This window comes from Chironomus tepperi, unplaced genomic scaffold, assembly GCF_022539635.2.
Source record: "Chironomus tepperi strain 1889 unplaced genomic scaffold, CSIRO-AGI_Ctep_v1 contig_412, whole genome shotgun sequence".
In the NCBI taxonomy this organism is placed as follows: domain Eukaryota; kingdom Metazoa; phylum Arthropoda; class Insecta; order Diptera; family Chironomidae; genus Chironomus; species Chironomus tepperi.
Window position 1 is genome coordinate 633,361 of NW_027226534.1, and position 25,297 is coordinate 658,657.

Genomic DNA, 25,297 nt, shown 5'->3' on the forward strand with positions numbered 1-25,297 from the left:
CCACTCTATGCAATTTTTCAGCATGTATGTAACAAATTCTGCTGACTTTATTCAAAATCCATCACAACCTCGAGACTTACATTCTCATAATTATACACAATTGAATTGTTCACTACTGCTTGTCATTATTTGTCGATTAAACCATGAGAAATAAAATTAATTAACCTTTCCTTTATGCCCTCCGATTTTGAATCATTTTGTCATTTCTTAGTTATTCATCCGCTTCTGCATTCGTGTGCATTTTCATTTTTCATTCAGCATCCGAAAAGAAAGAAAAAAAACTAGTTCAAAGCTCTCAAGCGTGACAAATGTGAAAGCATTTTTCATCGCTTTTATGTCATCCGATGAAAGAGTAAATGACGTTGTAGAAAAAGGGATGAATTATGTGAATGGTAAATAGGGCGGCCATCTGCTGTATTTTTGCCGGGACACTGCTGTACTTTTCACCCTTGCTGCTGTGTCCCGACAAAGCCTCAAAATGTAGTTTTTCAAGAAGTCAAAAATTCCATACAAATTGCGGAATTTTTTGACAAATTTTGACCATTTTCGTCCAAGTTCAATCCCAGGACTGAAAATATTTTTTTCGGAATTTCAATTATTTTTTGCACTTTTTTGCACGTAATTTACGTATTTTAACTAGTTTTTACAATATTAAGACTCAAAATAGTAAAAAAGAGTCGTTTATCGAATTCTAATAGCACGATCAAAAATCGGAATTCAAGCCGTTTCCGGTACCAAGCCTAAGTGCCGGAATTTGGATCGATTAACCAACTTGTGCTATTCAAGAGAATAAAGCCGTTAAGGAAGGTGTTGATAGAGACAGTATTGCATAAAGTATTAGTAATTTGTAGACGGAAGCCAGCGATAGAGCCAGCTTTAAGTGCCATCTGAGGGTGGCCTTGGATCGTAATTGATCTGTATGGACAGAGAAGTAAGTAAAACCGTTTTAGGTTCATCAATTTTGAATCTTAATTTTTGTTAAAAGCCAAATTAAAGTAATCAAAGAAATGGAACCTAGCAATCATTGCTTTTTAAAATTTGTCATCAAATTTATTCCTTAATTTAAATTCAAAATTCATTCAAATTGTCTCAAGGCTTTTCAAAATTGACAGTGAGGCTATAAAAGTTTACAACATTCCAATGGTAAGTCTAAAGTTTTCATTGATTTCCCATGCATTTTAAAGAAATCGATTCCTCCAGAACCTTGACCATCATCCACTAAACCCAAACTTTAAACCCCAATCCCTCCACCTCCTATTTTGCGCAGTCGTCTAAGCTTTAGTTTCCCTCGCAATTTTCAATGTCACGAACAATGCTTCCGTAATAATAATCTCTAGGTCAGGCACATGCACATGCATCAAATGTGTAAATTGAATGAAAATTCAGGTCGATGCAAGAATATTTGTGCATTTTCACTCACATATTCAAGTGACTGTGTGCCTGTATGTGTTAGTTCTATTTGTTATTTAATATTTTTTGAGAATCTTTTTCAGTTGCACTTCGGAACTTCGAGTAGTCACAGTCACTTCTTTTGTAATTCGTTAAATTAAATTGAACTCGTCAAGTCACGACAAAAAAAAAGAGTCAAATTGAGGAAGAAGTAGACAAATAATTTTGGATAATTGAGGCAACCGATCACCCGGACACTTAAAAGAGATGAAGGCAATTACGGCAGTCAGCTTGTTTGCCTCATCATTTGCCTTTACATTCTCACTCGCGTGGTTCCAAGAATATTCATATGAAATTTATTTTAAAAATTTTGTTGAATCTCAGCGGCGACGGAGGGCGGAAATTGATGTTGGATTAGATTAGTGCTGACTATGATAAGTTACAGTTACTGTGGATAAATTGTTCAAATTATTTGTATAATTAATAAATTAAGTTGAGTTAAGTTTAACAATTTATTTTATTAATTAATTTAAGTGAAATTCTTAATATTTTTATTTTTTTAAAAACTGAAACAAAGAAATAAAAAAGAAAATGAAAATCTAGCATATAAAAGGATGGGATGTATGTTGTCTATTATTACGCGTGTATTAGTTTCTTACAGTTTAAGTGTTTTCATCTTCGAGGGGAATTTGTATGTTTATAGTTTGGATAATTACGCATTATGTTGATGAAGTGATTTTTATTACGTAATAGATGTTTTGGCTGTGTTTGGTGCTTATTACGTGATGAATTTCAGACCACTTGGGTGAATCAACCTTCAAAGTAGTTGCACTACTGAGTTGAATTAGTAATTTACATAATTTCAGCCTGATCGGGATCAAAACCCTTCCAACAATTCACTCATGTTTAAAAATGGATACTTTCATGTTTTGGAACCTGGAGTGTATCCAATGGTGTCAAATACCTTCCTGTATTTGAACAAAAATTCCCAATGTCTTGTGGCTTTTGAAGACAATAATCCCAAAACGTCCTCTATTTCTGGTCAAACCGACCTGGTGCAGGATATTGAATTGATTTACCGCCTGATGCTATACAGGATACAGCTCGAGAATTATGCCATTATAAAGTTAAATCCACCAAAAAATCCAGCCCGATTCACATCATCAACCTCCCAACCCTTCACTCATCTACCCCTCCACTTCCTCTAACCCCTCACTATCTCTTCAAATTCAACTGCATACAAAATTCATTCAACTTGGATATCAACTCTCGTCTTTCGTCCTCAGTCAAACCACTGTGACTCTTCAAATGACTCAAATATGCATCCCTTCGTGACAGTGTCGAATTACATCCTGGCACTTCACAAACAAATTTGATACCCAAATGTTTCGATATAATATGACGGTCAAGATCTCTCATTGTATAAAATGCTGAAGTGCATTCTTTGCATTCATACTCGCGACGTTCCAAATGAATTCGATTGACGTGATTTTTGAGTTGAGTTGCTGTTCGATATTTGAGACCACAATTTGGAAATGTACATAGATGTTGATATTCTCGATGTAGTGAGCTATGCTTACGGAGCATTGCGGCTGATGAGAAGGAATTTCCGCATTCTTCACACACGACTGTTTTTGGACCTGTGAATGATGTGAGATGTTGTGTAAGTTATTGGATTATGCAGCAAGATTTGGAAAGGATTATGGAATAAGGTATGGATTGCCAAAAAAAGGATCGATTGACCTGATTAGTGAATTTGAATGGAAATTGTGAAAATAGATTTTTTCTTCCTTTCAGATACATTAAATTGTGTCAAAAGTCGCATGTTATACACTATTTTAGACTAAAGTATGAAATTTAAATATAAAATCGCATTACACGACTTTACACAATTATGTTAGAATGAACGTATGTTCCACACGACTTTTGAGACAATTATGCAATTAAACACAAGAATTGTACGTTCTACACGACTTCAGACACAAATTTCATCCTAATCACAAGAATCGTACGTTCCACACGACTTTTGACGCAATTATGACCTTAATCACAAGAATCGTACTCTACACGATTTTTGACACAATTATGATATTAATCACAATAATTGTACGTTATACGACTTTTGACACAGCTTTGACAACCAAGAATCGTACGCTCTACGACTATAGACACGACAACTTACCATGAGAATTTTCATAATGAATCCTCTGCTCACTCCTGGAGAAGAATGACTTATTACATCCTGGCGAGTCACACAAAAACTTCACTTCCCCTTCATGACATCTCTTAACATGACATTGTAGATTAAATTTGTTCCTAAATATCTTATTACATTCAGGAACATTACACATATATTCCGTAGTTCTTTCTCGTTCTTCATGCTGATTCCTTATGTGCTTCCTCAATCTGTCCATATTGATTGTTATAAAGTCACATAGCGAGCACTTGACAGACTTTGGTAGATGAACATTCATCATATGCTGTTCTATTGGCTTCTTACGGTACGATGAAAATGGACAGAGATCACAAAAGTAGTTACGTTCACCGCAATGGATGTTAGCGATGTGCTCGTCAAGATGACGAACTTGTTTGGCACAGTGCGGACAGACTTGGCTGTAAAGAGAAGATAAATGGTTAAAAGTGGTACAATTTACACGACTATTGGTCAATTTATGACACTAATAGTCATTAATAGAAACCTCAATGTGAAATGGTCAATAGTGGTGTGATCTACATGACTATTGATCAACTTTTGACAAAATGATCATAAATGATGTGATCTGCACGACTTTTGGACTGATAATAATCAAATGCTCAATAGTGGTGCACTTAGCTTGACTATTAACTAATTTAAATACTTACGACTCATGCTGGTCAGGGTCAGCCTTCTTCTTAGGCTTAATATGAGAATCATGGATGTGCAATTGTAGTTTCTTCTTCTCATAACTTGAGAATGTGCAGTAATTACATTCAAATAGATACTTGAGTCCATGCTTCTTAATTTTATGATTCAATAGGTTTAGTGCTACCTTTCCGCAAATTTCGCATGTCTGAGGAGCTTTATGTTTTTTATATTTTTTTGGTGTTACTCTACTTGTCTTAATCCTCTTTCTAGGAACATCTGATGTGTCCTCACTAAAATCTGGTGCTGTAAATTCTGGTTCCGATTTAACAAGTACATCCGCTTGGACGTCACTTATATTCAAACTGTTATTTAGATTCTGGATCTCCTCCACATCACGATGTAAATTTTTCAGCACCAATTGTGAGAATTTTGCTTGCTTATCAATCACGTCATATTTGAATGTCCAAAATGAGTTGAGTTTTGTGCTGCATGATCCACAAATCCACTGCGATCCATTCGACAATTTCAATCCTAGCTGTAAAATTTCACGCAACATTGACATTGTTCCCATGTCAATTTCATTCCGACTGTCGTCAACCGAGAATATTTTAAAGCATACACGACAGTAACAGTCATCGACAGTACCAAAAATTCCTATAATTTCCTCTTTTGTATCGTCATGAAATTCTGGTTCTTGCTTAATACTTGTATTGAAGAAGAATTCCGTTTGATTTGAGTTTGAGTAGCGGGACGGGATTCGACGTTTTCTGGTTGGTAGGATTCGTGGCTCTGACATGATTAAGATTGAAGCTCAATTTTTCAGTTGTTGCAGACTTTCAGGGCTTAACTATTGATGTTCTGTAGTAAATTGTCACAGTTGACCTAAAATTAGAATTGAGTAACCAAAATTTGTGTTATTTTAGTCAATCACCACATCATATAGGCATCTCTTACCTAATATCTATAAAGAGCAATGTATATTTGATTCCCTAATCCTGAAATTGAAGAAATTCCTCATTTTAATCATCAATTTTAATAAAATTAGTGAAATTTCTTACAAATTTTTTTCTCCTATAAATTCCAATTATTGAACTTTTCTGGCTTCTTTGTTATTTGATGGGAAATTCTTTAATTTTATTAAGTTTGTCAATGTTTTCTCACAACTTTGTCAACACAAACACTCAACATTTCCTTTAAAATCATTTCAAAACTGATAAATAATATTAATTTTAAATAAAACTCTCCCAAAACTTTTGTTTATGTTCTCATTTAATGAGTGTGTTCAGAAATTTCTAAATGTTCATAATAGAAGTGAAGTTGGCTGCGAATGGAGAAATTTGTTTTTTGAATTATTTTGTTAACGGAAAAAATCGACTTTTTTGAAATTTTGTATATAGCATCGTAGAGAGCTCGGAATGGTTTTAAAAGATCAATTCCATTAAGTTAGGCTCCGGAAATTTAAAACTTTCAAATCAACGCATAAATACTATAATTAATGAATTTTTGATTTCAGTACAAAAAGGAAAACAACTTTTGGCGGGAAAATTTTTAAACTTGCAAAACCGTTAGAAAGTTTGAATCCCAAAAAACCGTTATGAGAAAAATTTATTTTTATTGCATATTTTTTCGATAAACCTACTGGATCTTGTATTGTAGGTCTGGAAGTGACCTGGATCTTACTGGATCATGGTTTTTAGATCTGGAAGTGACCTGGATCTTGATGTTTAGAAATTCCTAACAGGAAAATAACATGCTTTCATGGTACAGAAAGACCACTATTATACCTAAAACGATCTCTTGGCCTGCTAGGGTATTGGTTTCTATAGTATACTACCGTCTCAGGTCGATCGATGCTTTACAAATATCCACTAAATAATTGATAGAATCTGGAACATATTTCACTAATAAAGTATCATCCAGACTGCATATGACATAGAAATGACTAAAAACGTGACCTAATGCCATAGCTATTCTAGCCTTAGGCATGGCACGATTCGTTGAACTCCATATTGTCGTCGAATGAAAGTAAAATTACAATTGTTTTCTAACTTACCTTTTGTTAACTTTTTATTTCATTTACAATTTTGAAAAAAATTTCAAACAAAACCCTTTGTGGTAATTCTGCAAACTATCCCTCGTTAATTTATATTTAGTCACACACGAAATGACTAAAAAATGACTAAGAGACAGCACGACTCAGCGAATATTTTATTTCTTGCCATAAAAATGAGATAAAAACAGAGCAACCTCGCGTTAAAGCGGTGTCTTCGTGACTACATTGTATGGCTTGTAACTATATCTGATCTTTTTATTAAAGGATAAGTTAATCTATTCAAATCATTGAAATCTAGAGCAGCGATATGGTGATTTGTGACTAATGGTTGTTTAAAGAATTCTACAAAGTTAGGCTGTAAGCTGCGTTTCTACTTCTTATGGTTCGAAAAAGGACCAATTTGAATTACTTCTGCAGAGTCTCGAGTCCAAGATTGTTGAATCAATATTACTAAAATTAGGTACCGAAGTACCATTCCACCACCGAGCCAATTTGACCTACTTATCAATAATAAAGTCAACACAGTGAATATTTTTCAAAAACTTAATTTATTTCAAATGTTAACGATCGATTTTGTCTGAATTTACAATATTTTAATATACAGTCATGATCAAGTCAATCAATTAAGGTGAAGGTAATCCTGAATCAGAGCTTAGTGGTTCTGTTGGACTTGGTCTTGCCATTCCAATTGTGCCTTGCGATGAGCCTAATAAATCTGAGCTGTAGAATGATCCACCGCCACATAATACGGTATGGCATAAGCACAAGACTAATAAAATTGTCAAATAGAAGATTGTCGACATTTTTTTGGTTTTTGTTGCTTCAAAGAATTACTTTTGATGTTTAAGAATGTTAATTAATGACTGGCCAACTATAGCTTGTAGTTGAGTATTTATAGGGTAAATTTTCATGTGTCCTTTACCAGGAAATTTAAATGAAATTGCACGAATCACGAAGAAATAAATCGAGTTTCAAAATGAAATAAAATAGATTTACAAAATCGTGATTGAAGCATTTATGTCATTGAGAACTGAACTTTAAAGAAATGAAAACCTAAACGAAAGTCTATAAAATTTAGCTGTTGAAAATTATACCAAAGTCATCCTTGGCTTAAAGTTTTTATTTTACAGTTTGTTATCTCATTGAAAACTAGTCCCGAATAACACAAGTCAGCTAATCCATTAACAAGCCGAAATGACTTTAGCAAGTTACCGGATTTTAAACGGAATCTAGAACCAAGATAGAGTCACACCGACCTGAGGCAGAAATTTTGATCGGTTAACCGATTTGTGCCATTCGGAAGTGTTTTTAAAAATTAGTTAAGCAATAAAAAAGGTAAATCATCGGCATCGGCAGGGTTGTTACAACATATTCTGTTTTACTGAATGTGTACATATATGTCACATATTTCATGTGTGCGCAGGGAAAATGTGTGGATAGGTTTGAATATGTGTGGATATTTGTGGATATTCACACATTTTCCACATATATCAACACATTTTTGCATGTGACATATTTTCAAAACACACCAGATTCTGCTTTTAACAACCCTGGGTAGGGTTTTCAATACCGGTATCAAAATGTATGTAATACCGGTATTGAATACCGGTATTTCATACAAAGCAATACCGGTATTGAAAACACTAACCCTGGGTATCAGGAAACTTTAAGAATGCCAACTTAAACATGTATTTACATATCTTATGGAAAATCTCGTCGATAGACCAAACTCCGCTTAGCATAATTTTCAGCTTTTGGAATTACACTTCTTCCGCTTTTTTTAACTGTGACTGCTTAAAACTTACAAAAAATTAAGTGAGCAGCCAAAGAATTCATGAACAGAAACTGTCGAATTAGAAAGCATTGCACTTAGAATCGAAAAGTGGTAAGTGGCAACAGAGCTAATTTGAAGCGACATCTATGGGAGGTCATTGATCACAATTGATCTGTAAGGCCAGCGAAGTAAGTAATTAAGCAAGATGAAAAGATCACTCAGGAAGCATTATAGAAATACAAAATAATTAGTATGAATTTGAGTTTCATCAAGACGAATAGATAAGAAAGGACAAGAGCTGACCCAGACGAAGAAAGACGTCTAAAATGTTGCATGTAGACAGTCGCTAAATGTTCCATGCAAGTTTAATCTTATTCATTTGGTAACATTTAAAAATTTTATTTCCTTATAAAAAGAGCAAATTTCGTTGTTCTGAAATCGGATATTAAATTAAAATGAGGCAAAGTAATTAAATTCTTAAAAATAAGGAAATAATTGCTTTTATCGTGACAAATTAATGGTGCCAATAAATTTGTCAAAAAAACGTTGAACGCGTGTAAAAAGCATTTTATATTAATGTTATAATCCCGAGTAGCACAGTGCAATGAACCACTTTGGTTCCTGTTAAAATGGGTCAAAATCAGCAGTAATGGTACTATTAGGGTAGCTTCGAATATTACCATTAATACGACTAAGACTTGGAATTTGCATCACAAAAGGGGTATTGAACTACGCCTGATTGTCACAAAAGGGTATGAAGCTAAGACTTAATTTCTACAAACCTTCAAATCAATTGCATGAAATTTTCTTAAAATTTCAAAACTTAGCTTAATTCAACTTAGCGATACCCTACTGGACATAATGTGCTGCTCAGGACTATTTTATTGATTATGTAGACAAAATAAGATTACAATTTGTTCAATTTACAGCTATATTTATTATTAAGCTTAAAATAAATGCACAAAAATTACCGGAAATTGCCGACACTAATGTCAAATTGTATCATAATCGTCAAATATGAAATAACTCCAGTAAAAATCAGAAATAAAATTTTCCAATCGAATGAGAATATTTTACATTCTGCTTCCAGTTCCTGCGATCTCATCTGCAAAATTGAAATTTCACACATTTTTTGAGTATTTTTGTCCAAATTTTTCCTTTTGTTGATTTCCCTCCAAATTTTGTTTCCATTTGACTTCAAATTTGATGAAGTTTTCAAAAGTAGGAGATAATTAATGGAACTAGAGATGAAATAAGTCAAGGCACTGAACAGGAGCATAAAGTAGTTGAAAGTTGGTCTCACAAAAATAGCTTCATATGCTGTAAAAGCGACAATAATTCCCTGCAGGAAATACTCAGCAAATCCAATTAAAATGTTTTGTGAGAAAAATTCGTTGCACAAATTTGAAATGTCGTAAAAATTTGAATAAATCTTCATTACTAATTTTAAATCTTTACAGCACAGTTCCTTTGTAGTCTTGACAATCTTCAAGGTTTGTTGAACTCTCGAATTTGTTGTCATCATGAACATTATGAATGTCAAATTGGTAACTGCCGAAATGTGAAATGAAAGCACGAAAAATGGATTTTTGAATAAAAGTAAATTAGGAACATTTAACAGCTGAATTGGAAGCAATCCTGTTAATGAGATTACGTCAAAAATTGCGAATGTTGATGCAATGAATACTATTGTAAATTTGAGATCTTGGCTGTAGTTTCGAACGACTCCGAATGAGAGAAGCTGAAAGAGGAATAAATGCAATTTTTTTAATTGGTAAAATTTTAATTTAGTTACAAAAGAGGTGTGAAACTATGAATTTGTGTCACAAAAGGGATATGAAACTATAAATTTGCAAAGCATAAGGGGTATAAAGCTACGAGTTAGTGTAATAAAAGAAAGCAAAACGTCGAATTTTCATCACAAAAGGGTTGTTAAACTTCAAATTTGTATCATATAGGGGTGTAAAAATACGAATTTAGTGTCACAAAAAGGGTGTGAAAATATAAATTATGTGTAATATAAAAGGTGTGAAAATACAAATTTGCGTCACAAAAGGGATGTTAAACTACGAAATTGCATCTCAAAAGGGGTGTTAAACTACGAATAATTGCAACAAAAGGGTATGCAACTAAGATTTTATTTAACTAACCTTCAAATCAATTGCATGAAATTTTCTCAAAATTTCAAAATAATGCTTTCTATTCACAAAAGCCACTGCAGTCGCTATGACTGTCTGAAGTAATTGTATTCGTATTTTAACATAAATAGCTATTTGTGACACTATTGACCTTGTCGTGTCAATATTAGATTCCGATGTAAATGAGTTAATTATTGAAAATATTCCAAAAATTATAAAAATTATGAAAATTATAAAATCACGAAGTTTGGTTTTTGCTGTGAATTTTCCATGTGAATTTTTTCCTATCGATATAAATAATAAAAATGAAAATTTATTTAAAAAAATTAAAAATTTTGACGATTCAAAAATATTTTCAGCTTTTAATAATTCCTTGAACATTGCGGATCAAATGCAGAACGACAAATGAGGAATTTTTGACCAAATGGACAATAATTCAATTATTGATTATTAAATATTCATGATAATAATGAAATTGATATGACGGAAATGAGTTAATTTGATGGATTGATGTCTAATTTTAATTAAAAATCGATTGATTCTGACGGAAGTTCTATTGATTATTTTATTAAGTTTATTTTTAAAAATTTTTTCACTTTCCATTTGATTTTTATTTTTGCAAAATAAATTAGAATTTGCAAATGTCATTTTTTGCCGCTTATTACCTCATCTTCAGTCAACGTCCTCTTCCGAAATGTGTGTCCCTGCAGAAATCCAGGATTCTCTACGAAGTTATGTATTCTCTCGGTATTTAAACCATTAAAGTCGTTTAAAAACACAAATTTGACTCAAAAAATGTAATTCAGAAGCCCTAAACTTCAAATTATCCAGATAAATAAGCTGGCTGTCCCCAAGGAGCTGTTTAAACCAACTGTGAAAACTTTGATCTTTGCCGAAACTATCAACAAAAAACTACTTTTTAGTGAAATTCAAGTCATTAAATTGTGAACAAAATACTCAAAAATAATGAAATTAAATTGTTTGGTTTACAATAATTTTAAATTCTCACGGTTTAAAAATTACAAAAATTTTCACGATTTTTAAATAAATTTATCCTTTTGTTTCCAAAAAAATTCATTTTCATAAAAAGCTAAAAAGAATTCATTTTACATGAATTGCATGCATTAATGACCATAAACAAGACTTTGTCATTTGAAAATTTTGATCACGGAAAGCGATTAATTTGAAGCTATGCATCAACAATGCCATAAACAAAGGCTGACAATAAAAAAAGTTAACTAGAAAATATGAATAGCTTGAAATTAGATGTTATTTAAAAAAATACAACTATTTAAGGGTTTGTTCACTTAATATGGAAGAGCGTCACGTGCCCTCCCTCACCTCCCCCTAAGAGTGTGTAAATACCCCGCAATAAGTGAATGACTCCAAAATGTCCTTCAATTTTCCTATTTATTGAACATTTTAATTCAACTAAAAAACAAAAATCTTACAAATTGAAATTCATCAATGCCAAAATCATGGTAATCAACAACATATTACTGATAACAACAGCACTTATTCCATGATTATAAGTTGCAACAATTGACTCATATGGAGCCAACACAACTGCCTTATCGATTGCCATTTTTGAATCAATTTTAAGTTCCGATTTTCGTCCAACAATTTTCAATGAAACTTCCTTTGGTGATCCAAAAAGTTCCAATTTGTCAAGTGTCACTGACTCATTTCTATCTCCATAATTAATCAACACCAAAACACTTTCCTGCTTTACATCCTCAACTTCTCTTTTAAATCCAAATGAATTTTCCGTCATTGTGACAATTTTGAAATCTTTCAAATTTGAAGTTTTTATTGCGTTATGTTTGCGCATCTTTTGCAATGATCGATAGATTTCCAAGTGACTTCCGGGAACTCCAGTTTGTGCTGCAACATTGACTATTGCGTATTTTTCACCAACTGGTAGCCATGGTTCATTGTTTGAAAATCCACCGTTGGTTGTATTGTCCCATTGCATTGGTGAACGTACTCTGGCTCGAGTTGTTGGTGTGTAGGTTGCGTTGCATCGATGACCCGGAAGGTTGCGATTGGCATTGTAGAAAACACATGCGTCTTCCATCTGAGGATCAATAAATGGATTTTATCTTAATTTACAGCTGAATAATTAATAGTGGCTCAATTTTGAGAAGTTTCGTCAACAGGAGATCCCTCTAATCACAATGAACGTACCCTTCAAATTAACATTAATAACTTACCCCAATTTCCTCTCCATAATAAGTCACAGATGTTCCAGGAAGCATTGTAACTAAAGTATTGAAAATCTCAACTCGTTCAACACCAAAACGTGTAGCAACTCTGGATTGATCATGATTACCAATCTGCAAATACAGTAAAAATTGACAAAAATAGTTCAAAATTTCATAATTAGTTACTTACAGCCCAATTAGTGACTTCTCCATCCGGCAATAATTTAAACCAATTATTTATAACATCAACAAAGTCTTGAGCTTTCGAGTCACTTCGAATTTTATCAATTAGTGCAAAATTAAATGGAAGCTGTGCACCTTTCTTCTTTCCATCAGCACTTCGGTAATATTTCATGATTACCTCAGGTCCTGAGTAGCTTTCAGTCATCATGATGCTGGAAAAGGGAGAAAATTGGTGAATTTAAATTTGTATTCAGTCAAGTAGGCAAAGGTGAGTCCAGGGAAGGTGGTTAACCTCTAAAACAGTGGTAGACAACCTTTTTTGCATCGCGGCACACCTTAGCCGTAGAATAGCTTATGCCGCAGTACAGAGGCTGCCTTCCATTGTTTTAAACTTCCCTACTTCACTGTCAGAAGTAAATTCTTAAATTTTCTAGTTTTTTTGAGACAAAAATCCCAAAAACCTCCCAAAATTTTGGTTTTTATTCAAGTTAACTTCATTCTTATTCCTCAACCTGCCTGCCTCCCCTTGCTATATATGACCTTACCGTGCAGTATCATTAAATTCATCTAAAATTTCCCTCCATCGATAAACCAGCTCAAACAACTCTGGCTGATCCTGAGTGTAAATATGATCCAAATATCCAAAATCGTTTGGATCTGTTACTCCTGGCTTGATTGGTTCATCTGGATAGGTTCCGTTGGGATATACAAACTCATATCCATGCGAGACTGCGTCAATTCTGAATCCATCAAGTCCAAATGACAACCAATTTCTGAGAAAATCTTCAAAATATTTCCTTACTGCAGGCTCACGGAAATTAAAGTCAGGCATGCCCCAGAAAAATTGTGCATAATAATATTCTTTCCTGTCAATTTCAACACCATTTAAATGACGATTCCATGCACTGTATGGTGGACCTCCAATATGTTGCCAATTTGAAGGTGGTGTTGCACCGTTTGGACCAGTTCCGTTGGCCCATACAAACCAGTTGTCGTAAGTCGCATTTTTAGCGACAGATGCTTTGAAAAATTCATGCTCAACACCACAATGATTCGGTACATAATCGACAATGACTTTCATGCCTTTTTCGTGAATTGCCTTGACCAAATCTTCAAATCCTTTTTCCGTTCCGTAGCGACTGTCAACTTCCTCATAATTTGTTATGTCATATCCAAGTGCTTCATAAGTTGACTCAAATATTGGAGTCAACCAAATGCAATCAATTCCAAGATCCTTTATGTAATCAAGTTTCTTCTTGATGCCCTCGAAAGTACCGAATCCTTGACGACTTCCACCGCCTCCATCATAAAAGCTTTGTGGATAAACTTGATAAAAACTTGCTGTCTTGTACCAGTCAAGGTCAGCTGACCATGACAGATGAAAAATTGCAATGAAAATTAACAAAAATTTCATTTTTACTGCTGTACAGATTGAGTGACACTTAATGACTAAAGAGTGGATAAGATTTTGAAATAATACGTGTGGGAAAGTCAGTGTTTTAGTCAGGGGGGAATGAAGGCACGGGCTATCTATGTGAATTGGCTACTACTGGTTACACCCCTAGGTACAGAAGCACTTGTAACTTTTGATTAGATTTGTGATTATAATTATTACCAAAAAGTGTGGCTAACACATTCCCTCAAATATGAGACGATAAATAATTTCTCGGTACTTGCATGAGATAAGATTTAAAAACATTAATTTGATTCGTGAAAGTAAGTCTTTATGGTAGTTATTAATGGCTAAATGCAAACAAAATTTGATGGAACTTTTCAAATAAATTTTATTGAATTCTTAAAAGATCTTATAAATTAAAATACATTAAACCCAAAATCATGGCAATCAACAACATATTACTGACAACAGCAGCCATTCCATGATTGTAAATAGCAACAATTGACTCATATGGAGCCAATACAAATGTCCCATTTATTGACATTTTTGAATCAATTTTAAGTGCAGATGTTCGTCCAACAATTTTCAATGAAACTTCCTTTGGTGATCCAAACAGTTCCAATTTATCAAGTGTCACTGACTCATTTCTTTCTCCATAATTAATCAGCACCAAAACACTTTCCTGCTTTACATCCTCAACTTCTCTTTTAAATCCAAATGAATTTTCCGTCAATGTGACAATTTTGAAATTTTTCAAATTTGAATTTCTTATTGCGTTGTGTTTGCGCATCTTCTGAAGTGATCGATAGATTTCCAAGTGACTTCCGGGAACTCCAGTTTGTGCTGCAACATTGACTGTTGCGTATTTGTCGCCAATTGGCAGCCATGGTCTTGAGGAATTTGTAAATCCACCATTTGTTGAGTTGTCCCATTGCATAGGTGTTCTATACTTTGCATCTGTGACAGGTCGTACTAAATCTGTGCATCGGAAGCCGGGATTATTGTGGTTTTGGTCATAGAAGACGCAGGAATCTTCCATCTAAGATGAATCAACATCATTGAAATTTGAAAAAATTCAAAATTTTTAAAATTTACCCCAATTTCCTCGCCATAATAAGTCACAGATGTTCCAGGCAGCATCGTAACCAAGGTGTTGAAGATGTCAACTCGTTCTTCTCCAAAACGTGTAGCAACTCTGGATTGATCATGATTGCCAATCTAAAAGTGCAACGATTAAATAACTCAAGTTCAATTTTCTTATCTTTACACATGTTTTGATATTTTATGACATTTGGACACTTGAACAGTTTGCAAGTAAACAGGTTAAGCCGACTATTTTGTTATTTTTTATCATCATTGATAAAATTTAATAGCTTGTTAACGTAATGATTTTATTGCTCTTACCCAATCGGCAATTTAATTGATTTTAAGGAATATTTCTGAAAATCGGATCACGAGGGAGACTAAAGGCTATGCTCTGCAATTTTTGGCAGCACCTATTACTAAGCTATAGAGGCTTACTCGACAATATAACAAAGTGTCATATATAAATTATAAATTTTCTGGATGACCCTTTCTACTGCATTACCAATGATATACCGTTGAAAGGCTCTTAAAGGAATCCAATTCTAACAAGCTTAGACAAAACTGTTATAGCGGTTGACTTGTTACTACCCTTATCACTATCTAGTTCACATGACTTTACATATCCCATTCAATCCCAACACTTACCGCCCAGTTGGTAACCTCGCCTTCTGGTAGCAAATTAAACCAATTTGTCACAACATTCACAAAATCTGCAGCCTTTGAATCACGTCTGATGGATCTAATAAATTCAAAATTGAATGGAAGATGTGCACCTTCTTTACGTCCATCAGCACTTCGGTAGAACTTCATAATTGTTTTTGGTGCTGAGTAGCTTTCTGTCATCATAATGCTGGAATATAATAACAATTTATGAATATTGCAGGACATAGCACATGACATGTCAACTTACCGAGTTTCATTATATTCATTTAAAATTTCCCTCCATCTGTAGATCAAGTCAAACAACTCTGGCTGATCTTGAGTATAGATATGATCTAAAAATCCAAAATCATTAGGATCTGTTACTCCTTCATTGACTGGCTCATCAGGAAAAGATCCATAAGATGTTGCTTTCTCATATCCATGTGAAATAGCATCAACTCTAAATCCATCAAGTCCAAAGTCAAGCCATGTTCGGAGGAATTTTTCAAAATATTGTCTAACTTCATATTCTCGGAAGTTAAAGTCAGGCATGTTCCAGTAGAATTGAGCATAGAAATACTCTTTTCTTGCTATTTCAATTCCATTAATGTGTCGATTCCATCCACTGCTGACTGGTCCACCAATTCTTTGCCAATTTGATGGTGGATTTGTCTCATTTACGCCTGTTCCGCGTCCCCATACGAACCAATTGTCGTACGTCTTATTTCCATTTAAGGCAGCTTTAAAGAACTCATGCTCATATCCACAATGGTTGGGTACAAAATCGACAATAATTTTCATTCCTTTTTCACGAATAGCTTTAATTAAGTCACTAAAATCTTGCTTGGTTCCATAACGTGAATCAATTTCCTCATAATTTGTTATGTCATATCCGAAAGCATTAAAACTTGACTCAAAAATTGGAGTCAACCAAATGCAGTCAATTCCAAGATCCTTTATATAATCAAGTTTCTGCTTTATTCCTGCAAATGTTCCAAAACCTTCCCGACTTCCACCACCGCCATCTTTAAATGTTTGTGGATAAATTTGATAGAAACTTGCAGTTCTATACCAATCTGAATCAGCTGATGATGTCAGATGAACAATTGCGATGAAAATCAGTAACAATTTCATTGCAACACTTGTCGGGTTGACTGCCGCTTTACTACTAAAATCATTTGGTGAGAAACACATGTCAAGTGATTACTTTATTGATCAATTGATGTGATATGAGACGAGTTTCAAGGTGTGATGACTTAATAGTTGATTTAGACATGATTTTGGTTTCTGTATTAATAGATTTTGGAAGAGAATGACCAAAAGTAGCATGCTGTATATTATATTTGACACTCCGAAATTGATATCAACTCAAACCGTTTGTTGCGCACTATTTTAATTTATTTTAAGCAAAATAAGCTAAACCGTACATTTTACACCACTTTGGACTCATTTTAGCAAAAAATAGCTTAAACTATACGTTGTATACCATTTTATGTACAAATAAAGATGAAAGATCTGAAACTATGTGTTACATGCCAATTTAGAGTCTTATTTTCATCTTTGGCATCAGACCACTCTTAACAGGTTTCCATCCCTTGATTTAACTTTATCTGATTATACCAACGCCGCCTATTTGTTCAGCTTTTGCCACAATTCATCAACATTCTCAAGTTTTAAGTAGGGTTTCTGAAAAACCGCGTTTTTCCAAAACCGCGGTTTTGCGGTTTTTCAAAATTTCAAAAACCGCAGTTTTGCGGTTTTTTGCGGTTTTCAATTTTCATACAAATGTATGAAATTTTTTGAAAAAATTTAAATTTCGAAAATTGAACATAACTTTTAAAATTAAAGCTGTTTTAACCAGTTTGCAAGATTTTAGTCCAGCTTTACAAGTTAATAGAAATTTTTTATTAATTTTCGAATTTATCTACAAAATTTTAAATTTTATGGATTTAAATGGATTTTCATACAAAGTTCTAAAACTGCGGTTTTTTCATTCAAAACCGCGGTTTTTTAAAAACCGCATTTTAAGGTCAAAAAGTGCGGTTTTGCGGTTTTTTGAAAACCGCTTCCAGAAACCCTAGTTTTAAGGCTTAATATAAAATTTAATTGATAAGATTAAAGTCATTCTGTTGAATCGTGTGACCTTGTATGAGTCATTAAAGAGTGATTTTAGATTTAATTTGATTGACTTGTAAGGGATTAATGTGAATTTTGGGTGGAAATTTTATCATTTGTTGTTGAGTTTTGAATACTTTGTTGGGTTATCAGTGAATTTAGTGAGTAATATGTTATTTTAGCGAACGATCTACACGTTTAGGGGATCATTTATGATTATGGAGCTATATGGGGTGACCTATATGCCGTTTGGAGTATAAAATCTGCCATTTTAAAGTGACTATTTGCATTTTTTGGGACAATCTGACATGCAAGGAGACATTCTACCATTTCAGGAGATTAACAGCCATTTTAATGGACCATCTGTCAATTTAGAGGATCATCTATTTTTAGGGTTATTTTTGTGCAACTTTAGGGGATTATCAGCCAATTTAGGAGATCATCTGTCAGTTTTCGGGATCAACAACCATTTTAGGCGATATTCTGGAAATATATTGGACTGTCTGCCATTTTAGGGAACAATCTTTTATTTAAGGAGATTATCTGCTATTTTTAGGGGACCATTTGCCATTTTAGGCAATTTTTCAACCAATTTAAGGGTTTTTTTAGGGTTATAAGGTTCAATCTGCCATTAAACAACACAATCACATCAATTTTTTCACAAATTTTGTTCCATTTATTGACTAAATTGTTTAAAAATTCCTAAATTAATGACAAATATTTTAAATACTTTTTACAATCTTCACATTTTTACCATCAAATCAAGTTCATTTGATTAATCTTCTCGTCCAATGCATTTCTCTCCTGTTCAGTCAGACAGTTTATGTAGTCCTTGTGTGATCTCTGCAAGTGATCCTTTAAATGAAATCTCCTTAAGTACGTACCATTACAGCCAGGTATGGGACAATTCAACCTCGGTAGTCCACTATGAAACTCCTTGACATGCCGCGTCATTGACAAAATGTTCAACATTTTACCACAAAATTGGCATGGATTTTCCTCAACTTCATGTTGACGCTTTACATGTCGATCAACGAGACATGGTCGATGGAACTTTTTACCACAATATTGACACGAGTGCTTTGGTTCTGTGTGAAATATTTTATGTCGCATGAGGAGATTCATGCTACCGTACATGCCACCACAGACTTCGCATGAATAATCTAGAGAATTTTATGGATTATATTTTGAGTTTTGGATGGATTTGATAGGTTTTGGACTTACCTTTACGACCTTTCCTCTCATGGATCTCCATATGAATCTTCAGTTGAGATAAGTTCATGAATCTTTTATCACATTGACGGCATTGATGCTTAGCTCTGAATGGTATGGGGAAGAAAATTGTTAATAAAGCTAATCGTACGTTGCACACGACTATTGAGACATTTTGACCCAATCATACAAAAATCGTACTTTACACACGACTGTTGAGACATTTTGATTCAAAGTTACAATAATCGTACGTTACACACGACTATTGACACAATTTTACTTAAATCTATACTCACGTCTTTTCATGAGACTTTTGATGTATTTTCAGATATGACTCAGCTCGATAGCTCTTACCACAAAAGCATTTATACTCCTGATCACCAACTTGCATGTGAATGTTCTTTAAATGAGATTTTATTGAATTTTTGCTATGCAAGTGAGCACCACACAAATCACATGTATAAGAACTCAAGTCATGCTTAGTTTCCTTTGATAAATGCTTGTACATGTGCCGTCGTAATCGATTAAGATTGAAAATTCCAAATCCACAAATGTCACAAAAGCAGTTCTTCGGTCGCGTATGGACATTTCTTATATGAGCTGATACTTTTTGGACGAGAAGACCGCAAACCGGACATGATGTTTTTGGAGAATCTTTTGCACTTTTGACGATCAAAGTTCGGTCATGGACGCGTGCTATGTGACCTTTTAGTAAGCTTGGCGTGTGGGTCTTGAAATCACATTTATCACATTGGAAGTTCTTAAAATTAAAATGATATGAGTCGATATGAACTTGGAGGGTTAATTCGGTATAAAACTTTTTGTCACAATATGAGCAGTGATGCCATGTGACTGTCTTTTTCTCAGACTTTGTCTTTGACTTTTTCTTTTTCTTTTGTTTTGGTGATTTTGAGCTAAAAAACTCATCAAATGGACCCGTTGAGGATTCACTGTCTGATTTCTCTAACTTTACATGTTCATCGGATTCATAAAGGTGGTCAAGTGGCTCAAAGTCATTGACATCCTCAATCCTTTCAGTCTTAATCGTTGGCTCAATAATTATGCAATTTTCATCCACAAAGTCATCTCGTTCCTGTTTTATTTCAATTTTTACTGGATTTTCTGCATCAATTGCAAATCTTTTGGACCTTCTGGTTCCTTTTCCATTCACAAATTCGTAAAGTTTTGTCTGCTTTGTTAGAAAATTAGATCTTATTTTGGAAAATTCATCGAGTTCTTTACAGCATGTCCCGCATACTCTCTGAGAGTATTTTTTGACTGATGATTTGAGTCTCAATTGAGTCAACTCAAAAAATTGAGTTTCAATGACTTTTGTGATTGTTTTGGATTCATCGGCGAGATTGAATGACTTGAAGCAACAGCGGCATTTTTGCTGGTGATTTTCGAGGAAGTCCTCGTCCACTTCCATTATTTGGAGGGCAAATTTGAAGCTAAAAGATAAATTTTATATTTTTTTGTTAGGACTGAATTGGGAAACTTTTTAAGATGTAAACAAAGCCCTTGCAGAGAAAATTGTTAGTCGGGAGATTTGAAATTTTAAAAACCGTTAGGATTGATGATCGAAATTGGTGTTCTATGTGCATGTTTAGTTCAGTTTTTAATCTATCGTCCCTAGTCTAACAGTTACTAATGTCATCCTTTAGACCTCTCAGGCCATTATAGTAGACCTAAATCCATTTGATCAATGTTGACTTTGCAATTGCAGTGTAAACTTCATAGTGAGATTGTGGATTTAAATGGCAATCGCATTGGATTAGAAGAACAGTCAGTGTGCATACTCATCTAAATGAGCGAACTCATGAGGCTTGACATTTTGGCTTAATTTTGTGTTATTATATATGGTAACAATAGTAACATTAGGTACGTAGTGCAAAGCGATATAGCTAGATTCAGGCACGAATTACACAACTTTGTATTATCCACTCTACTTTGCTTCTTTGACATTTTCATAGCTGCAACTATTAACACGTGGATTGAACACGTTATCTATTGATACTTAGCAACGATTAATCAGCAGTTTTAGAATGAATCTCTTCAAAGACGTCATCTTTACTTACAATTAATATTTTAATGTTTTATTGAACATTTAAAGATCATCAATCACACTTCTAAGATGCTGTGGAGAAAATCATAAATTCATTTTGTTTTAAAGGAAATTTACAGCACTTTATGATTTTGCTACATCAGCTGATGATTCGGATTGAATTTCTGATTAAACCCGGTATTTTGGTCAGTATTGGACCAAAACTTTTGATACCACAAACAATTGATTCCACCAACTGAATTCGAAATAAAATGCAAAAAATTCATAAAAGTGTTGACATTTTGAACATACAAGAGCACTCAAAAATTCATTGAGCTTCTTGACACATGCAAAAAAATCATTTTCAATGTCAATTTTGTTTACATCTCTTTTTTCTTTCATTCACAAACAATAATTTTAATCCATTATGAGTATTGCGAATTTCAGTATTAATTAATATTATTGATGATCGATAAATGACGTCGACAATTCAACGGCAACCTTCGCTCATTAACATTTTTAGCGCATTTTTGAAATTTTTTTCAAAAAGGTAGCTTAATAAATCACTTTGTTCGGCTGTTCGGCTGACGATAAAAACTTTTTATCTAGACATCGTAGAGAGCTCGGAATGGTTTTAAAAGATCAGTTCCATAAAGTTATTGCGGCGCCGGGCATTTAAAAGTTTCAAATCAACGCATAAATGCTATAATTAACAATTTTTCATTTTCATATAAAACAACAACACGTTTTTTCATTGTTTTACAGTGTTCAATGTTTTTCGATGTTTTTACAGTGTTTACTTAACAATGTTTGAATTTTTTTTTGACCGTTATGAGGTTTGAATTATGAAAAACCGTTAAATGATGAAGTTCTTAAATTAGTGGAAGTTGTATATGGATCTTACTGGATCTTGGTTTTTAGGTCTGAAAGTGACCTGAATGCTACTGGATCTTGTTTTTGAAGTCTGGAAGTGACTTATTAATCAATTACTGATCGCTGGGACAAAAATGCGCTTAAGTCCCTCGATCAATAACACGAGGACTTTTGTAATTTTTTCTCTAACTTCTTAATTTGAATTAGTTGACGACAATTTAACTTAATAATTTCACATTGATATGTCTTAGGTTTTGGTTTAAAAATGATTTGTTACTTTATCATCCGGCTTTATAAGCTCACAAACAGTTTATGTGGAATACATATAAGTGGCAGTTCATATGCAAAGTTGTTTGCAGACTTGGCAGGATATCATTTAAAAGAGCCCGTGAACGCCCAAAGAACTCTTGGAAGGAAGCTGTCGATAGAAATAGTATTGCACTTGGTATCAGAAATTGGCAAGTGGAAGCCAGCGATAGAGCCACTTCAGGCGATTCCTGTGGGAGGTCATGGATCACAATTGATCTGTCTTGATTGATATAATTTAAAAGCCCAATTTTAAGGCAGTCCGACTAAAATGATGTTCTTACTCTAGTGGATTCGGGCTATGTTGAAGTTGGAATTAAGAATCCATTTTGAGTTCAGTGGAGTCCAACTCCCGGACTCCTGTTAACATTGGTCGTCTTTTAAATTGAGACCAATGTACATTTGTTAAGGAATTTGTCAGTTACACTTTTGTAATGCAAATCTCCAAGTCGACTCATATCTTATATGAAATTAAGTCGATATTTCAATACAAAATTCGAGTCGACTTCTTCATCCGTACGCAATTTTAATAAAATATTTAATTGAGCTCATCTATAAATAACATCTTTAGAAGTTTATGAATTATTTTTGCAAATATGAAATACTAATTGAATTAAACAGAAATTCAATTGCTCCTTTTGTTTCAAATTTTTCTTGTTTGATCAGCATGGTATCTGATGTATAAACATTAAATAATTCAGGAAAATCGTCACTTCCAATAAATAGAAATAAGTAAAAGAATACATGAGTTTGATGCATGGTATGAGATTTCGAGAAAGAAGAAAGGATTCCTGGATTGCATGTATATAAAAGGACAATAGATTCTTTAATGTCAGTATGTAAGTGAAAGAATTCAATCAATGAAAAGTATCTTAAAGCTTTTTTTAATTTAGTTAATAACTTTAGTTCTTCTAAAAAAATACGATTAATTTAAACTTTATCACTTAATTAACTAAAACATTTAATTCCTTTGACACTTAAACACGTTTAAGGGACATGCGTCAAATCTTCAATTTGTGACAGTTTATTTTAATTCATTTTAATTTAGTTTTGAAAAATGTAATTGTTTTAATTGCCAATTGTTAAAAAATGTTAAATACATGTAAAAAGTTCTGGTCGTTTGCCAATTAAGACTAAGTAATTTAGTTCATCATATGATTTGTTTAAAAGAAATAGAACAAGTGTGTAGACCGAGACTGAGACTTCATGGAAATTCTTCGAAGTCTTGGTCTACAAAAATCTCAAGAATTCCAAGTCTCGTTCTTAAGAATTTTTATAAAAATGCCCAAAATCTGACAAATCAGCAAGACTGTAGAATTTTGCGAAATTGAAACCAGATTCTACATCAAATTAGAGTCATGCCGGGTTAGTAACTGATTTTTGATCGATCAAACGATTTGTGCTATTCGGGTTTGGTTTCTTGTTTGGTACTTTTGCTATTTTAAGCTTTTTTCGTATCAACAGATTACCAACACTGCACAAGACTCATTAGATTGATGACTATTGCCCATCATAACTTGCTAATATAGTTCAAAGATAAGAAATAATAAAAATAATTTTCAGTATAAAAAGCGTGAGAAAAAATGAATATTATTATTCTATATTTACCTTAATCGTGTATAGTCTTCCAAGATGAAATTAAAAGTGAGTTTCAATTTAATCTCTTATTTTATCTAGAGTTACCAAGTCTTTATGGAGACCAGCCTCTACGAAAAAGGCTGTAGACTGTAAATGTACCCATAACTAAATTTTAATTATTATTTAAGGTGAAAAAACTCGCTGGAAAGTTGTATCATTCAATTTCATCAAGCCTAACAGGGATTGCTGACATATGTAGGAACAGCAGTGCTCCCTATAACAACCTTTAAAATCCCAAGTTTCACAAAGAGCAATCAAATACCCGGTGAACCTTTAAGAGGTCCATCAGCATGTGCTGAAATAACTTTCTAGTAGATATTCCGGCCAAAATACTTCCTGTTGTTGATAAGTAAATAAGGTTTTTAAATCGAGTACATTAAGAATCACTTTGTAAAATGAAAATAAATAAATGTAAATATTAATAATTGCTTGTTGTTTTAAAATGGATGTATGTCAATTGAGATGAGGATGAGGTGAGTGAAATTAGTCATAAAATGTCTCTCAATTGCTTTTGCTTTCAATTGGTATTGTAACTTATTTTAACCCGGATAATGCTTGTTGACAGTATTAGATTTCAAATTCGGCGAACAAGCGTAACTCAGGCGACAAAGTTAGTAACATTTGTAATTTTTGGTCCCAATCTGTCACATTCAGTCACTTATATTCAGTTTTTGATTTCATAGGTCATTTATCTTTATTTTTGCAAACAAACTACTCAACTGACGATAATCTACAGAAAGCTGCATAAAATTTGCTACAACAAGCTCGCTTTTTTCATCTATTTGTAACCTTCATGATGTGCATTTGCGTAAGCATTTAAAATTTTAGTAAAAACCTTATCCAAAATTAGAATTTAATTAATAAAATAAATAAATTATACTTTTTTATCGATCATTTGAAAAAAGCTTGAGAAATTGCAATTAATTAAGATAAAATTGTATTTTTCCCTCAAAATCTTATTTTAAATATGAAATTATAAATTCAATTTGATGCACTTTTAAATTTAATCAACCTCCTCGGACTCCGAACCAGGAACTTCAAAAACTAAACAAGAATAAAAAGTAACAATGATAAAGCTCCTTTAAAACTGAGTTGCAATACCAGGTGTGACAGGTCAACAGAAACAGTCCACCTATGACAGGTCGACAGGCCATCACCTGTGACAGGCGAGATCTGCGACAGGTCAGGCCTGGTGCAGGCCAAATTTCACTACCCTTCGACAGCTAACGACCTGTGACAGGTCATCTTATGACAGGACCTGTCACCTCTCACTGTGACAGGTATCTGTAGTCGCAACTCTGCTTTAAAACAAAACCATTTATCATGGTGAATGTGCATATTAAAAAAAAATCTTAAAAACAGCTCAAAACTTTTAGTGCGGAAAGGAATATTTTTAAAC

General features: G+C 33.4%; 4 protein-coding genes across 5 annotated transcripts; all 4 read right to left on the reverse strand.

Moving 5' to 3' along the window:
• Nucleotides 1-1,887: 1,887 nt before the first annotated feature.
• Nucleotides 1,888-24,676, reverse strand: LOC139097082 (zinc finger protein 260-like). 2 transcript variants are annotated; one of them, XM_070648848.1, is made up of 5 exons: nt 5,293-5,497; nt 5,189-5,229; nt 4,252-5,116; nt 3,572-4,002; nt 1,888-3,029 (listed from the first exon to the last, which is right to left on the reverse strand). In XM_070648848.1, the coding sequence occupies exons 3-5, from the start codon at nt 5,028-5,030 to the stop codon at nt 2,605-2,607; spliced, it is 1,635 nt and encodes a 544-aa protein (XP_070504949.1). In that variant the 5' UTR covers nt 5,031-5,116; nt 5,189-5,229; nt 5,293-5,497; the 3' UTR covers nt 1,888-2,604. The 2 variants fall into 2 exon arrangements, with proteins under 2 accessions (XP_070504949.1, XP_070504950.1); XM_070648849.1 differs by lacking the exons at nt 5,189-5,229; nt 5,293-5,497 and adding an exon at nt 24,657-24,676 and having other exon boundaries at nt 4,252-4,938.
• LOC139097009 (maltase A3-like) lies at nt 11,591-14,021 on the reverse strand. Its single transcript, XM_070648771.1, has 4 exons — nt 13,132-14,021; nt 12,594-12,798; nt 12,413-12,535; nt 11,591-12,276 (listed from the first exon to the last, which is right to left on the reverse strand). Exons 1-4 carry the CDS (start codon nt 13,998-14,000, stop codon nt 11,647-11,649), a joined length of 1,827 nt encoding a protein of 608 aa, XP_070504872.1. The 5' UTR covers nt 14,001-14,021; the 3' UTR covers nt 11,591-11,646.
• LOC139097001 (maltase A3-like) lies at nt 14,346-16,866 on the reverse strand. Its single transcript, XM_070648760.1, has 4 exons — nt 15,979-16,866; nt 15,714-15,918; nt 15,078-15,200; nt 14,346-15,021 (listed from the first exon to the last, which is right to left on the reverse strand). Exons 1-4 carry the CDS (start codon nt 16,842-16,844, stop codon nt 14,392-14,394), a joined length of 1,824 nt encoding a protein of 607 aa, XP_070504861.1. The 5' UTR covers nt 16,845-16,866; the 3' UTR covers nt 14,346-14,391.
• Nucleotides 18,505-20,551, reverse strand: LOC139097049 (zinc finger protein draculin-like). The gene is made up of 3 exons (XM_070648809.1): nt 19,334-20,551; nt 19,050-19,144; nt 18,505-18,988 (listed from the first exon to the last, which is right to left on the reverse strand). Exons 1-3 carry the CDS (start codon nt 20,464-20,466, stop codon nt 18,582-18,584), a joined length of 1,635 nt encoding a protein of 544 aa, XP_070504910.1. The 5' UTR covers nt 20,467-20,551; the 3' UTR covers nt 18,505-18,581.
• Nucleotides 24,677-25,297: the final 621 nt, after the last annotated feature.